Source organism: Scyliorhinus torazame, chromosome 3 (genome assembly GCF_047496885.1).
Source record: "Scyliorhinus torazame isolate Kashiwa2021f chromosome 3, sScyTor2.1, whole genome shotgun sequence".
In the NCBI taxonomy this organism is placed as follows: domain Eukaryota; kingdom Metazoa; phylum Chordata; class Chondrichthyes; order Carcharhiniformes; family Scyliorhinidae; genus Scyliorhinus; species Scyliorhinus torazame.
The window spans coordinates 144,466,290-144,482,823 of NC_092709.1; the positions used below are offsets into that span (position 1 = coordinate 144,466,290).

Below are 16,534 nucleotides of genomic sequence, written 5' to 3' on the forward strand. Positions count from 1 at the left end.
TGCAGCTTCTCTGACAACTCCTGGCTCATCCTTTCCTGCTAAGAACTGTTTCCGTTCAGTAAATGCATTCAATATCTTCTACCATAGCCCCTACCACCACCACCAGATCCATAACCACCACTATAGGGACCAGAGTTCGGCCCATAATTGGTATTCTTCACGGGTCTATAATTTGATGACTGTTTAGGATAGTTTCCAAAGTCATTGTAGTTCCCACTGCTCCCACCACCACCAACCGTATAGGGTGAAATTAATGGGGATAGAGCCAAAAGGGGAGGATGGCGGACGGTAGAGGGGAATGGAGGCGTAAGCCCCCAGTAAGGCTGATAACGTGGAACGTGCGAAGGCTCAATGGACCGGTTACGATCTTAGGTCTTTGCGCACCGTGGGAGCTTTCTGCAGCGACACACCGCTGCGTGAAGGACCAAGTTAGGTGTGGATGGGTCAAGTTTTCCACTCAGGGTTTGATTCAAATGCACGGGGAGTGGCAATTTTGATGAGTCAGAAAACGGGGCTCGTGAGCGCGAAGGAAGTGAGGGATCCGGGTGGGAGATATGTGATTGTGAGTGGGGTATTAAAAGGGAAGCCAGTGGTGTTGGTGAATGTGTATGCACTGAATTGGGATGATGTACTTTTTATGAGGGGGTTGCTGGCAGCAATACCGGACTTGGCCACGCACCAGTTATAATAGTAATCTCTATTCGTGTCACAAATAGGCTTACATTAACGGGTTGCGATTGTTGGTTACTTAGTTAGTTATGATGTGATCTCCTGTTTGTTATCTTTTTGTTCTTAGTTGTGGTGGGCGGTCCGGTAGTACAGTGGGTAGCACTGCTGCTTCACAGCTCCAGGGTCCCAGGTTCCATTCCCAGCTTGGGTCACTGTCTGTGTGGAATTTCCCTATGGCTGCATGGGTTTCCTCCGGGTGCTCCAATTTCCTCCCACAAGTCCCGAAAGACATGCTGTTAGGTGAACTGGACATTCTGAATTCTCTCTCTGTGTACCTGAACAGGTGCTGGAATGTGGCGACTAGGGGCTTTTCACAGTAACTTCATTGCAGTAAGCCTACTATGACAATAAAGATTATTATTGTGTTTGATGTTTATTTTTAAATGCCTTAATAAATTTTTTTTTTAAATTTCAGTACTATTATTAGAATGTTATCAGAGCCCAGAGCCTTTTCAGTATCCAGTGCCTTCAAACATTTCTTGATATTCCACGTATTGAATCCCTTCAGTGTTTGCACTGTGCTAGAAGCACAATATTTTTGCAAGGTGTGGCACTTGGCACAGTGGTTAGCACTTCAGTCTTCGGTGCTGAGGACCCAGGTTCAAATCCCGGCCCTGGGTTACTGTCCGTGTGGAGTTTGCACATTCTCCCCATGTCTGCATGGGTTTCATCCCCAAACCCAAAGATGTGCAGGTTAGCCACACTAAATTGCCCCTTTATTGAGAGAAAAAATAATTGGGTACTCGAAAAAAAAATTTTTTAAAGTACTTCCTGCAAATGTAATACCAAGAAATGCCTACTCCATTAATTTTCATTGTGCAATGAGGTATGAGGCATGAACTAACAATTGTAACAATTTGGCAAAGATCCATTTCTTTATTTACTGCTATATAAAAGCTGTGGACAGAAAACGGAAATGAGTCTTCAATTTACTGGAGCAGAAAGCGTCACCAGGATCCATTTCTTTACTAAAGAGGGTGAGTAACTATCAGACATGAATGGGTAAAACTTAAACCAGATGCTAAATTTTAAATGCAGCCACCTTTATGTGACATGTATTAAATGTTTACTGACCAAACTAATATGTCTAATATATCACAAAGCATGCATTCGAATGGGAATGAATTTAATTCTGTTTCAATTTTTCCCCAAGAAGTTTATTTCTGACTCATTATTTCAAATGTGAACGTTGTGCAAATCCTGAGATTTTTCAGTGTTGGTTAGTGGAGGAGCCTGAATATTAACTTTGTACTTAGCGATTCCAAAACAGTTTTAAAACATGATCTTCCCAAAGGAAATTGTAATCAGGGCACTCTAACAGTAACTTGCATTGATTGTGCAGTGCAGATACTTATTCTCAAGGGAAAAGGCTGGTCGAATCAGGGGATCAAATTGAAGCAAGTGAATACTGTACTACTTTCACCTCACTGCAAGGAAAACATGTTGGATCATTGGAAGTCGGAGGCTCCTTACCTTCACCAAAATAAACACACTATTGATCTGGTTAAGTCGCAAAGTAATAAGTGGTGCCAAAGCAACTGTGAAGGATTTTTTAAAAAGTTTAAATTTTAAAGAAAATGTACCCAATCCAAGCACAGCATTTTTGATTTAAAATTTGATAAGCAAAAGATTCTGGAGCTGAAGCGGTATTAAGCATTCAATTTGTAAATCAGTCAGTGAGAACAATCCAGTGTCCCTTAAGGTAATTATGTCTTATGGAAATATAACAACAGGAAAATGTCATTTAACTGCTCGAACCTGCTCTGTCCTTCAACAAGGTCATTGCTCTGCTGTAATCTAGCCCCATGTACTCCTTTACTCCCATTTGCCTTAATAACCTTGGTTAACAAAAATCTATCCCCTCAGGTTTAAAATTAATCATTAATTTAGCACCAATTGCTGTTTGCATTAGAGTTCCAAACATCCACCACCCTTTGAATATAGAAGTGTTTCCTAATTTCAGTCCAGAAAGATGTCTTTAATTTTTAGTCAACACTTTTGAGTCCTAGATTGCACAAATAGAAGAAGTAGTTTCTCTGTCAATCTTATCAGTGCACCTTAATATCGTGAAAGTTTTGATCAAACCACTCCTTAGACTTCTAAGTTCCATGGATTATAGCCTTTGTACGTGTAATCTCTCATTGTAATTCAACCATTGGTGCCCAAGTGTAATTCTGGCAAATCACTACTGTACTCCCTCCGAGGGCAATATCTCTTTTAAAAATCTTTCTTGGGATGTGGGCATCATAGGCAAGGCCTACATTTGTTGCTCATCCATTCGAAGGTGATGATGAGCCACCTTTTTGAACCAGGGCAGTTCATCTGGTAGATACACCCACCGTGCTGTTAGAGAGAGAATTCCAGGGTTTATCTTCTTTTTTATTTGTTAAGTTTTAACAACAATCATAATGAATAATGGTACAGAAAATAGCTTACTGTACGGCAATAATTCAATAAACTTACATTTGGAAAAGAAAGAAAAGGGAAAAGATAAGAGAAGTAGGAAGGGAGTGCCAGGATTTTGACCTAGTGACAGTGCAGGAACAACAATATAGTTCCAAGTCAGGATGACTTGAACCGCAGCACCGTGTTGCAGGGAGCCATTCAAGTGGGGGCAGAGAAAAGAAATGCTGTTGTAATCAGGGATAGTATAGTTAGGGGCATAGGCATGGTTCTCTGTGACCAGTACCCGACAAGTCTGGGGCAAGCACAGAACATGGGGGTGTGGTTGGCTGGGCCTCCATGGCACCGTTCACACCGGCCACCTCCGGGAAGAGCCCGCTCATGCGTGTCCTGGTTAGGTGCGCTCTATACACCACCTTTGGCTGTGTAAGGCTCAGCCCAGCGCATGTGGAGGTGGAGTTCACCCTGTGCAGTACTTCGATCCAGAGTCCTCCCCCTATCTCGATGCCTAGTTTGTCCTCCCATTTTTCCCTTGTCTCATCCTGGGGGGAGCGTACTGTTGCTAACTTTGCCTTAGTTTAATTGCTCTGTTTTATCACCTTTGCTCTTGAGTCGCCAGGTATCCTTATGATACCACCACGTGGTTCCAGTCCGAGTAATGATCAATAATCCAATACACCGCTTAGTAAGATTTAAATCAAAGCACATTTATTATACACAGTAATCACTACTCGTGTACAAATTCTACGTCTAAGCTACTTCTACAGCTAATAGGCCAATACATAACTTGGAACTGGCCCACCAGCTCAGGGAAACGAATGGCCTTTCGTTCGGGTTCTGAGCCTGCAGGATTCGAAGTTGGTACAGATTGGTAGCTAGGAGCGCCTATCTCGTAGCGAGCGTTGAAGTAAGACTTACCGTTTTGAGCGGCTGTTGAAGAGTTAAGCGAGCTGGAAGAGTGGAAGAGAGCGACTTGAACTTGGGGCCCAATTCTTATAGTCCCCAGGGCTTCCCGCCTTTCGGGGCGGACCCTGTACCTGGTTCCAAGTGATAGGACTTTGTCCAATGCTGGAGCGGTTCCCTGATCGATGGACGGTCCTGAGGTGGTCATTCACCTCCTTTTGTGTAGGCTTCTGCTGGCGCCAAAGAGTCTGGTTTTGCTTTATGTGTCTAAATGTTGCTCATTGTTCCCGGGGATTGCTCATTAGTATGCAGATGGCTGGTGTTTTATTATGCTGATGGTTGCTGGTATCGATCTTGTCTGGCCTTTCCAGAGGTAAATACACACTCAACCTGCAGCTGCTCGTTTGTGTCCTGTTGGCTGACTTTCCCATCAGCCTTTGCCGTTCGACATTTTAAATCGGGAGTTAGCCATTTTAAGTGGCTACAGTAACTCCTCCAGCAGTCGCCTGTACAGGTTCGGCAGTTCCACCTCCCTTGGTCACCAGCGTCCAACAGCTCTTCCACTAACGAGCGTCCTGGTATCTGGGGGTATATCGCTGTTTCATTACGGAGGAAGTTTCTGGCTTGAATGGATCTCAAGTTGTTTCCTCTTGGTAGTTGGAATCTTTCCATGAGTTTGGTTTGGACTTGCTTGAACGGCAGTCCCCCCAGCTCTAATCCTCCCCCTGTGGGTTCACAGGGAAGATCTCGCTCATGCTCAGGTTAAGTTTGTAATTGAGAAGGCTCCGAACACCTTTAAGAGTTTCATTGTCCCTTCCATGCTGGTCTGGGGATTTGAGTTGTAGAGGAGCAGGTCATCCGCGTAGAGTGACACTCTATGCCCCTCCTTTGGATACCTCTTCATCCCTTCGCCGTTCTGAGGGCAATTGCCAATGGCTCGATTGCGAGAACAAACAGCAGCGGGGACAGCGGGCATCCCTGTCTCATGCCTCTGTGCATCCTGAAGTATTTAGAGCTGGTGGTGTTTGTCCGCACACTCGCCATGGGAGCGAGACCAGGTGCCGCACCATCTTTTCCAGCGCTAGTTGAAGGGGGACCAGCGCCTCCGCTACCGCCGCTTTCACCTTCGCCATTATTTTGAGTTTGACGGCGTCATTGAGCACTTGGAGTTCCTGGGCTGGATTCTCCTCTCCTGAGACTAAATGTGGACGCCGGCGCAGGATTCATGAAGTTCCACAATAGCAAAACTGGTGCCACACCTGGACCAATTCTGCGACTGTTAAGGGGCTAGCAACTGCGCCTCGTGGAACATAATTGATTCCAATGAAAATGGTGCCGGATTCGCCAGATTTGCGATTGACATTCAGGAGGCTGACAAGCTTCAGCCGCATATATACACTTCGCTGGACATGGTCGGTGGGCCCAAAGAACGGGAAGTCTCCGGGGTGGAGGCGGCCGTGGGCGAGGAAGTGAGGCCCTGTTGAGTTGCAGTTCCCCGTGACATGTGTGTCAATCCCTCCCGACACCACCCTCACCACCACCCTCACCATCACCCCCACCCTCAACAACAGCCCCACAATCACCCACGCTCCACCCCCACACCGCCCTCACCCCCACCCTCACCCTGACCCCCACACTACCCTCATCCTCACCCCCACTCCACCCTTAACCCTGTGTTCGGGTACGCAGAGGGAGAATTTAGAATGTCCAATTCACCAATCAATCACATCTTTCGGGACTTGTGGGAGGAAACTGGAGCACCCGGAGGAAACCCACGCAGACACGGGGAGAAAGTGCAGACTCCGCACAGAGAGTGACCCAAGCCGGAATTGAACCCAGGACCCTGGTGCTGTGAAACAACAGTGCTAATCACTGTGCTACGGTGCAATAACTGCCATTGGACCAGTCTGGCAGAAATGACGTTCAGGACTCAGCCAGCTCGGTCAATAGCAGTGCTACCAAGCCACTCTTAGGTGATGGATATTGAAGTCCCCATTCTGTGCCCTTGCCACCCTCAGTGCTTCCTCCAAGTGTTGTTGAAAATGGAGGAGTACTAATTCATCTGCTGAGGGCGGGCAGTAGGCTGCAGTCAGCTGGAGGTTTCCTTTCCCTTGTCTGACCCCATGTGATAAGACTTAATTGGTCCAGAGTCAATGTGGAGGGTTCTCAGGTCAACTCTCTACCAACTCTCCTGCCTCTGTCCTGTTGGTGGTTGGTGGAGTAAGACAAACCCAGGGATGGTGATTTTGATGGCGGTCTGTGTTTTTCTCCTACCTCCATCTCAGCCAGAAGCAGTGTCTTAGGTGGCTGCAATTCACCAAGTGATTTGAGATCTATTGTGGGGTTCAGTGCCCTCTGCTGGGGTATCTTGGAACAGGACAAATAACTGGATAACTCCTTAACAAATCCAATTGAAGAATTATTACTGAGGTGCACAGCATCCAAATCAGGAAGTGTCAGTTACAGAACAGAAGTCAGTGCCAAATCATGTTCAGAAAGCAAAATAAAGAGAAAGAGAGAAAGATGAGACAGAGAGAGTGAGAGATAAAATGCTGGGGTGAAGGAAATGGGAAGTATAACCTTGGTTTGTGTAATCTCTTCTTATAACTTAACCTTTGGAGTTTAGTTATCATCCTAGCAGGTCTATGCTATGCTCCCTTCAAGACCCAACATGTATTTCCTAAGGTGTGGCAATCAGAAATGCGCGCAGCATTCCAGGTGAATCTAACCAGAACTTTATATAGTGAAAGCATGATTTCCACACACTTGTATTCTATGTCCTCTGGATATAAAGGCCATTATTCCATTATAACTATATATCACCAAGCAACATCACCTTTCTACTACTCTTCAGCTCTGAAGAAGAGTCATACAGACTCACAATGTTAACGCTGGCCGGGATTCTGTGAGGCCTTCAGCCAGGAGTGGGAATCCCGATGGCTCAGTGAATTGGGCGTCGGGCAAAAAACAGGTTTCAAGCTGGTCATGAAACCCACTGCGCGTCTTCCGCCACCGACTCCCCCCCCCCCCCCCCAAACGAGGTTCCTAATAGCCCCAATGAGGTTCCTGCCCAGACCCGGTGGGAACATGCAAATAGATTATTATCCCTCATTTATGGGCAGGAAACCCGATTCATCTGCATCCTGGGATGCTCCAGCGCCCCCCCCCCCCCACACTCCCCCCACCCCCGCCACTCACCCCCACCCAGGCATCCCACTGGCGTGAATTGTTGCAAGTCCTGACAAACGGGGACCTGGTGGCTTGTAGTCTGAAGGGTGGCAAGGATTTGAGTACCCTTCCTCCAATTGCCTCCAGGCTGCTGAGGGGGCCATTCCTGGGAGGTTGGGGTCAGGGGGGTCTTGTGCTGGGCTAGAGGGACTCATGTTAGGGGTCTTTCCTGGGTTGGGGGCCGTTTGACTGGTCCACCCATTTGCAACCTTTAAATCCATTAAGCAGTCTGTCCGTATCTTCTCCACCTTCATCGCCACCATCCTTCACCTTGTCAAGAGCAAGCTTCCCAGTGGAATGGACATTGTCTACAGGGTGGACGGAAAACCTTTCAACCTCAACCAGTTGACATGCAAGAAGAAAATGACACTGAAATCGTTCATAGAACTTCAGTATGCAGATGGCATCGCCATCTCCACTCTCTCAGAAGAGAATCTCCAAGCCGTTCTTGACACCTTCACAAAAGCATCCAAAGAATCGGCCTCGGTCTCAACCTCAAGAAGACTCCTTTGGACACCTAAGGATGAGAGTCTTTGACGACTGAGACATCCGTGCTGACACCAAGATCTTCGTGTACAAGGCAGTCATCCTCCCAACTCTTCTATAAGGCTCAGAAACTTGGACTATGTACAGACGCCACCTCAAGGCCCGGGAGAGATGCCATCAATGCTGTCTGAGACGGATTCTCCAGATCAGTCCTTGAAGAAGCAAAGAGCACCACTCGCATCAAGGCCATGAGCATCCAAAACCAACTCCACCGAGCTAGCCATGTACTTAGAATGTCAGAATGCTTGCGACCAAAGCAGATCTTTACTCAGCTCTAGGAAGGTTTCTGAAAATGAGGTGGAGAAAAGATGCACTTCAAAGAAGCCTTGAAGGCTTATCTCAAGAAATGCAACATAGACGTCAACGCCTGGGAGACCCTTTCTCAGAACAGAGCTACTTGTAGGAATCTCCTGATGGAAGGGACACAATTCTTTGAGGACACTCAACACAAGGGGAAGCCTGCAAAAGGAACCTCAGAAAGGACGAGCAGTGATCTGGAGTCCAAGGACTGATCCCACCTCCTAGAAACACCTGCCAAGTGCGTGGTTGAAAATATGGCTCCAGGACTGGGCTTAGCAGCCTTGCAAGAGCCCACAGAACCCATGACCAGCAACACAGAGTTTCTTAGGTGGAAATCATACTCTTTAGAAAGTGTTTGCCAAAGAAGAAGATGTCAAAATTAAAGATTTTTGAGAAGAGAGTGAAAGTCTTTCCATCTGCACCTTTAACCCTTTAAACTGTCAACATGCCAAGTTCAAATATCTGTGAGATGAAGGTAAAAGTATTCCCTTTAATATTGTGGAAACCTTTGTGGTCTTATTTTCATTGCCCATTAACTTTTCAAGAATGTGTGCATGCTTAGTAGCCTAAAAGCTTTGAACCGCATTGTTTACATTCAATTTTACAGACCATTGCCTTTTAAAACTCTTTTGATTGACTGACCAGGCAATACAAAGGAAGGATTACTGCTGTTTCTTTATACTGCTCCACAGGGGTTCCATTAACTCAGGGGAGCGACTGTTTTTTGAACTGCAGTTTTTTAAAAAGAGGCTGTCTCTTTGTTTTCTAGAGCTGGTGGTTCCATGCAAAAACTGTCAGTTACATGGATTTAACATCTTGGGGGAGTAGGATACTAAAGAAACTCTGAAAAAGCCTAAAATATTGTCGGGTCTGCTGGGGGGTGGCTGCCCAGGCCGGGGCAGCAGCGGGGGACAACTTGGTGCCAAGTCCATCAACATGGGGTGCCCGCCTCAGGATTGGGGTGGGCTGGTTCAGGCTGCCATTACTGCAGTCTGTCTTTTAAATGCACCCCTTTGGTGCTACTTACAGGCTCCGGGCTGCTCACACTGATTTTGATTTGATTTGATTTGATTTATTATTGTCGCATGTATTAGTACAGTGAAAAGTATTGTTTCTTGCATGTTATACAAACAATGCATACCGTACATAGGGAAGGAAGGAGAGACTGCAGAATATAAGGTTACAGTCATAGCAAGGTGTAGAGAAAAGATCAACTTAATACGAGGTAGGTCCATTCAAAAGTCCGATGGCAGCAGGGAAGAAGCTGTTTTTGAGTCGGTTGGCAGGCACACTGCTGAGTGCTGCCTGTGTCCTGTGAAAGTTCAGAGAGCCTCTGGTCATCTGGGAACCCACCCAGACTGTTCCTCTGGACACCCTCGTACCCCAGCTGCATCATCAGGGGGGCGGCCAAGCTCAATCAGGGTCCCTCCACAGAGGTAGGGATCAGCAGAGCTCACCCCAACCAAAGGACACCAGCACCATAGCCTTTGGAACCCTCCTTGGTTCTCTGTCCCTCTCACTCTCATGGCAGAGGCCTCAGAAGTGATCGCTTCGCTTCAGGATTGCCAGCTGTCTCCTCCTGGTGAGTCTGGCAGCATTAACTGCCTCTGTCACCTCCTCCAGGCACTGTTCAGGTGGGCAGGCTTGAGTCTGTGGCCTACCTTGGGGAAGAGAGTATCCCCCCTCTCCCCATTGGCATGCTGTTGGTCCCCCTCGGACTCCTGAACTCGGGGGCAGGCCTTCTCTGAGCCATCTTCGTGTCTGCAGTGGATGTGTTGTAAGTGGAGTGCTTAAAAACAGCTCCAGCTGATACGCTGTTTGGCGCTAATTCCAACCCCAGCGGTTATGCTGCCTGCTGGACCAGGAGTTGCTTTCAATTAGTCTCGGCTGACCCGTTTGCATGTCCTGACTCAATGACCGAATAGCGTCCCCAATGTAAGTGCGAATCGCATGCTATTCAGTCCCGGCGGGAACGCTTATGGCTGGATTCTCCATGCCAGGACGTCTGGAGTGTTTTCCCCAATGGGAAGGACAATCGGGCGTGGGGCAAAATCGGGATCGGCGCCTGGCACCAACCAGAACACCAAGCTCCAAACCCCCAAGGGCAGCGTGAATGAGTTCCACACCGCACATCAGTGGGAGCATGGAAATAAATGTAAACGGGTCATAATGACCCATTCGCATCTATTTAGTGGTGCTGACACCCTATTCTCTGCTGTCCCATCATTCTCTGATCCCCACATGAATCACATGAGCGTGGTTCACTTGTGGCCTCGACAATCGTGGCCCTGGCATGGTGGACATCACAGTGGGCCAATGATGGTAGAGCCCTTTCGAGCCAGCATCACAAATCAGCTCTGCCTCCCTGCGCCGCACAGCAGCCCCCAAACCCCAGTTTGCCTAGGTGCATCCCCACCCCTAAGTATGGGGGTGACCCGACCCATCCCCCCTGTAATAGGGACCCCTGTAATAGGGCAAGAGCGCCCTCCCCCCCACATGGACCCCTGTGGTAGGGAGACTCCCACAGGAACCCTTGTGATAGTAGCCTGCCCACAGGGACCACTGTGATAGGAGACCTTCTGCGGGGAGAGGTAAGTGCAGTGAAATCACATGTTTGAGTGATTGGAATGCACTTAGTGCAACTTACATCTCTTTGATGTGGTCAATGTTTACAAACATTGGGGTTTCACCACTTACACCACTGAAAGGATATGAATGGATCAAAGCTGCAGATGAATTTTATGAGCTGTCTATCACAGACCACCACTGAAAGTTATAATGGCTTGCAGATAGTGGATCTGTGGGAACCAGACACAGGCACAGCAGCTCTCCTTTGGATATGTGAAGCTGCAAGGTAAGTATTACAGCTAGAATGCTTCCCACTGTCCCTGTCTGGACTGATCTCTAACTTACACACAGGGGTCCCTTTTCTGGGGGAGTGCGTCGGCATGGGGTGGGGGGTGGGGGGGAGTGCTCTATGTGTGGGGGGGGGAATCTTTGGAGGGGTGTTTGTGGAGGGGGTTCCTTTTGGTAGGGGGTATCTGTTGGGGTCATTGTGGGGCATTCTCCTATTACAGGGGTCCCTGTGGGGAGCCCCTATTACAGGGGTCCCTGGGAGGGGCCTTCCTATTACTAGGTACAGGGCTCCCTGGGAGGGGCACGTCAGATCATCTCCGTACTTGGGGGTAAGGGGGCACCCAGGCATTCTGGGGGTAGGAGGCTACAGTGCGGAGAGTGGGTTGAGGGGTGGGGGAGGGGCCGATTTACGGTGGGGGGTGCAAGAACTGATTTTGGTGCAGGGTCGGGTCAAGGCCGATTTGCAGTGCTGGGGAGGGGGGGGAGGAGTCCAGTACAAATGTGTACGTGCTGAGAGAGGTGGTCAACCATGGGGCCTCGCTATCGGGCAACCCGCTCAAGATGGCGGCCCGATAGCAGAATTACCTGAGAGCCCCTCGTATTCCATACCATGCATAAATTTGTATGGGGTGGAACACTGAATTGCATCCCCCTTTACGGCCGCAAGGGGATCACGAAACTGATGCAATTCTGTTCCAGCTCTCCCAAATGGAGAATCCATCTCTAAGTCTCCCAAATGGAGAATTCTGGCCCACCAGTCAGAGGTTGAAGGTGGATTTGGGTCAGGGTTTGAGATTTTGAAAATATTTTCCTTTTCCTGACCACCTTTCTGGAATTAAAATTCTCAATTAAATCTATTCTGGAAAAGATTGATCAGAAGAGAGTGACATAGTGGTAATGTCCCTAAGCTAGCATTCCAATGGGCCCTGGTAATGATAGAACAAAGAAAAGTACAGCACAGGCCCTTCGGCCCTCCAAGCCTGTGCCGATCTGAGGACTTGGGTTCAGACCCTGTCATGTATTTAAATTCAGTTAACAAAATCTGGAACTTTTAAGTGGGTCTCAGTGATGGTGACCATGAGGCTAACATCGATTGTCATTGAAACCCACCTAGTTCACTACTGCCCTTCAGGTAAGGAAATCTGCCATCCTTTTTAAAAATAAATTTAGAGTACCCAATTTCTTTTTCTTAAGGGCCAATTTAGCATGGCCAATCCACATAGCCTGCATACATCTTTGGGCTGTGGGGGTGAAACCCACGCAAACACGGAAGAATGTGCAAACTCCACATGGACAGTGACCTGGGGCCAGGATCGAGCCCGGATCCTCAGCGCTGTGAGGAGGGAAATAGCCACCCTTACCCAATCTGGTCAACTCCATGATCCACAGTACTGTGGTTGGTTCTTAACTGCCTCCGTAATGGCCGAGCAAGCCACTTAATTCAAGGGCATTTAGGGATGGGCAACAGATGCTGCCCTTGCCAGCAATATCCATACCCCATGAAAAACATAGCACAAGATGGAAATGTTGCAGCTTCCTGATTCAATGGGTTGATGGTGGGTGCGTTGCTATTCGTTTCATCTGTAAAACCAAATAATGCACGGAACTATTCGAACCTGGAAAAGGAGTAAATATAAACACCCTAATTTTCAGTCTAAATCTCTCTTCTACAGATGGATAGCAATGCAATAAATAAATTATGGTTCAAATCCTCCGGTCTCCAAATCGTCAGAAATGGGAGCTAAGTTGGGAGGTGAATGTCAGTACCTCACGGGAGTCGTGATGCACAGACAGTTATTAGAATTGCCCAGGAAGTTTAAACTTCTGATAGACTGATTTCAGCTGCCACGGACTCTCTGTACTCAGGGTAGAGACCTGGGCCAATTCCCTTGAAAAATTATAGCTACAGGTAACATGTTTCTTGGAGTAATGCTGTGCTCAATGAAATGAAATGAAAATCCCTTATTGTCACAAGTAGGCTTCAAATGAAGTTACTGTGAAAAGCCCCTAGTCGCCACATTCCAGTGCCTGTTCGGGGAGGCTGGTACGGGAATTGAACCGTGCTGCTGGCCTGCCTTGACCTGCTTTAAAAGCCAGCGATTTAGCCCTGTTTCCCTTGCTTTTTGATTTCATTCAAACAGTGAATTGAGCTTGATATTTTTGAATTTCCTCCCAACTAAATTAATTTTTCACAATTTCCCTGATTTCAGGCATCAAGCTGGTACAGCTGATTGTCCATGTTGCTTAGCTCAGTTGGCCGGACAGTTGGTCCATGATGCAGAGCAAGGTCAGCAGCGCGGGTTCAATTCCAGTACCGACTGAGGTTATTCATGAAGGCCCCGACTTCTCAACCTCGCCCCCCCAGCCTGAGGTGTGGTGATCCTCAGGTTAAACCACCACCAGTCAGCTCTCCCCCTCAGAGGGGAACACAGCCGATGGTCATTTAGGACTATGGCGACTTTACTTTTACCTAGTTCACAACACCACTGTCCTCCCCGCCACCACCCAAAGGCAGCAATCATTTTCCAAGTAGTTGCTTCACATGTGGATTAATTTACCAGGTTGGGGAAGATAAGATGTGAATGTTTATTGGCTGGGATTGAGAGTCACTTCTTCCAGGTAACTTCAATATGTGAGTATTGTGGACGTTCTCCACAAACGTTCAATGTTCTATTCCAAAGAGAGAAATAATGATGGTAAACTGGAAATGTTGAATGAAAGGGATCTCAGGAGAATTCATTGTCAGTACCCATTTCTCAATTAAAATTTCTCTTTATCTTTTCTAGATTTTGTGTGTGTCACTGTGAAACAAAACAAAAGCCCCCAAAATGGCACAGTTTGGAAGCACCCCCATGGTTATAATAAACCAGCCTATGTCTTCAGCAAAAAGGGAATGGACCACCGGACTGTGCAACTGTTTTGCTGATTGTGGAATATGTGAGAATATCACTGTCTACATATATAGTTTTGAACTGTTTGCATAGCCACATTTGCATGCCCTATCTGCTCCCTAGTTAATTTTTGGTTCTTTCGAATTTATTGTATGCATTTCCTATTTTATATCAGTGCCTACATTTCAAAAGTACTTCCTTGGCTTTGGAGCTTTTTGGGACAGTTTGAGGGTGGGCAATGAACTATGTAAAGGCCTTTCTGTTTTCTTTTCCGTTTGCTCTTCTTGCCTATGGCCATGCGCGCTGCACATATGCAGATCCCAATGCGCAAATTCGCACCGCACATGTGCAATTCCCAACGCTCATGCGCAGTTGCCAATGTTCTGCATATGTGCAGTTCCCAATGTTCCGTACATGCTCGGTTCCCAATGTTCCGCAAATGCGCAGTTCCCAACGCACACCGCACATGACAGTTCCCAATCCGTGCAGCATCTGTGAAATCCGAAATATTCCAAAATTGGATACACTCGGCCCCAAGCATTTTGGATGAGGGATTTTCAACCTGTACGACATATGGAACTGATCACTTACATGCTCCGCATTATATCTCAGTCAAACAGTGACCACAGTCAAAAAGGCCTAAATCTTTTAATGCAAACAAAATTTAACAAGAGGTGACTATCTTGTTACAAAAAGAATTATGAAAATTAGCTGAGTGATAATAGTCCTAGGGCTGTACCAATATATTTGTGAAACAACTTATGCTTGTGTGATCCTACACATTCCTCCAATCCTGCTCCATTGAATGAACTTATTTACCCGAAAGAATTATACCTGACCTGTTGTCAATGCCGAAGGAAGATTAATGACGGAGCATTGAGAGTATAATACACTAATATTTATTTCTCAACATCACAACATTGACTATATTTTTGAAGTACTTCATTGGCACATACTGCAGAGCTGCTAATCAACACAGCAAAAAATAAAGAATAATAAGTAACAGGAAGAAAATGGAAGGAAAATCCCTTCCCTCAAAATGTTTTAAAAGCTCATCAGTCCAATTTAGATTCAAGTAATAATTTCCATGGGGGTTCCCCGATCTCTTGCTGCAACAGATTGGGAAACTGATGAAAATCATGGAAAAATAGCAACTTTGGCTGTTTGCACTTTTATTGCAGGGGTCTCCAGCCAGGTATGGAGGAGATTAGGAAAATGTCTGTGGAAATTCTTCCCTAAGATCTTTAAATGTTTTGGAAAGAATTTTCTCAGATTTGTAAACAATATCCCAACAGAATCAGTGGCACAAATAACCATTTTATTCATTACGTAAAGTTTAGCACTTTGCCTGCAAACAGACTGAAAAGACAACACACTATATTTTGCTGTATCGCTAATATGAGCTTGCAAGTGGCTGGGTGTAGGATTGTCAAATTTATTTTTAATGTGGTCCTGATCACTTCAGTTAAAATAAACAGTAAGGAATTTGATAGGAGGTGAGAGTGTGACGAACTGAGCCACACATCAGCCGATGGTTCAATAGTGACATCCCCGCCTCTGAGATAAATCATTGTGGGTTCAAGTCCCACTCCCAAGACGTGAGCACAAAAGCTAGGCTGATAATTCATGCAGCACTGAAGGGTTTTTCATAGCGCTTTCTATTCATAGAACATAGAGTGCAGAAGGAGGCCATTCGGCCCATCGAGTCTACACCGACTCACTTAAGCTCTCACTTCCACCCTATCCCCGTAACCCAATAACCCCTCCTAACCTTTTTGGTCACCAAGGGCAATTTATCATAGCCAATCCACCTAACCTGCACGTCTTTGGACTGTGGGAGGAAACCGGAGCACCCGGAGAAACCCACGCAGGCACGGGGAGAATGTGCAGACTCCGCACAGACAGTGACCCAGCGGGGAATCAAACCTTGGGCTGTGAAGCCACAGTGCTATCCACTTGTGCTACCGTGCTGCCCCTAAGGTTTCTGCAAAGTTGAAGGTCCCATCTTTCAGATTAAATGTTAAACCTCTCAAGTGGCCATCAATGATCCATGGCACCATTTGAAGAAGAGCAAAGACTTCTCCCCAAGGATCCTAGTTAATATCTATCGCTCAACCACAGAAAACAGATTATTTGATCATTCACCTGTTGTAGTTTGTGAGATCTTGCTGTGCATACATTGGCTATTGCATTTCCTACATTGCGGCAGTGACAACACCAAAATTACTTTGTTGTTTTGGGATGTCCTGAGGCCATTGAAATGTGTATATGAATGCAAGACGTTCCATGGCTATTTCTCGTGACCCCTTCAGAGCTGCCAGCATCCAGTTGTGGACAAGCTACAAATTTCTCCAATTAAACATTGGAAAGATTGAACCTATTCTCTTCGGCCCCCACCAGAAATCCTAACCACTTGCCACTGATACCTTAGCTATTATTTCAAGGTGAACCGGGTTATTTGCAAACCTTGCCATCATTTTAGTACCTTATATTGTGTTTCTGCTACCATATCTTCACCATCATTCAGACTACCCACTTCAAACTCCATAATATCTTATGTTCCAGCTTATGCCTCACAACATCTACATCTGTGGCTGAAACCCTTATTCATGCAATTGTGACCTTCAAACTTGACGATTCCAGTGTTTTCCTGTCCCCTCCCCAATTTTCCATCCTCC

General features: G+C 46.6%; 1 protein-coding gene across 1 annotated transcript in view; it reads left to right on the forward strand.

The window, feature by feature from the left end:
- Positions 1–1,549: 1,549 nt before the first annotated feature.
- LOC140408731 (placenta-specific gene 8 protein-like) overlaps positions 1,550–16,534 on the forward strand; it is a 33,873-nt gene continuing 18,888 nt past the window's right edge. Inside the window, exons 1-2 of the mRNA XM_072496345.1 lie at positions 1,550–1,706; positions 13,752–13,902. Coding sequence (XP_072352446.1) covers positions 13,794–13,902 — 109 coding nt within the window. The 5' untranslated portion in view covers positions 1,550–1,706; positions 13,752–13,793. The remainder of the gene's footprint in view (positions 1,707–13,751; positions 13,903–16,534) is intronic.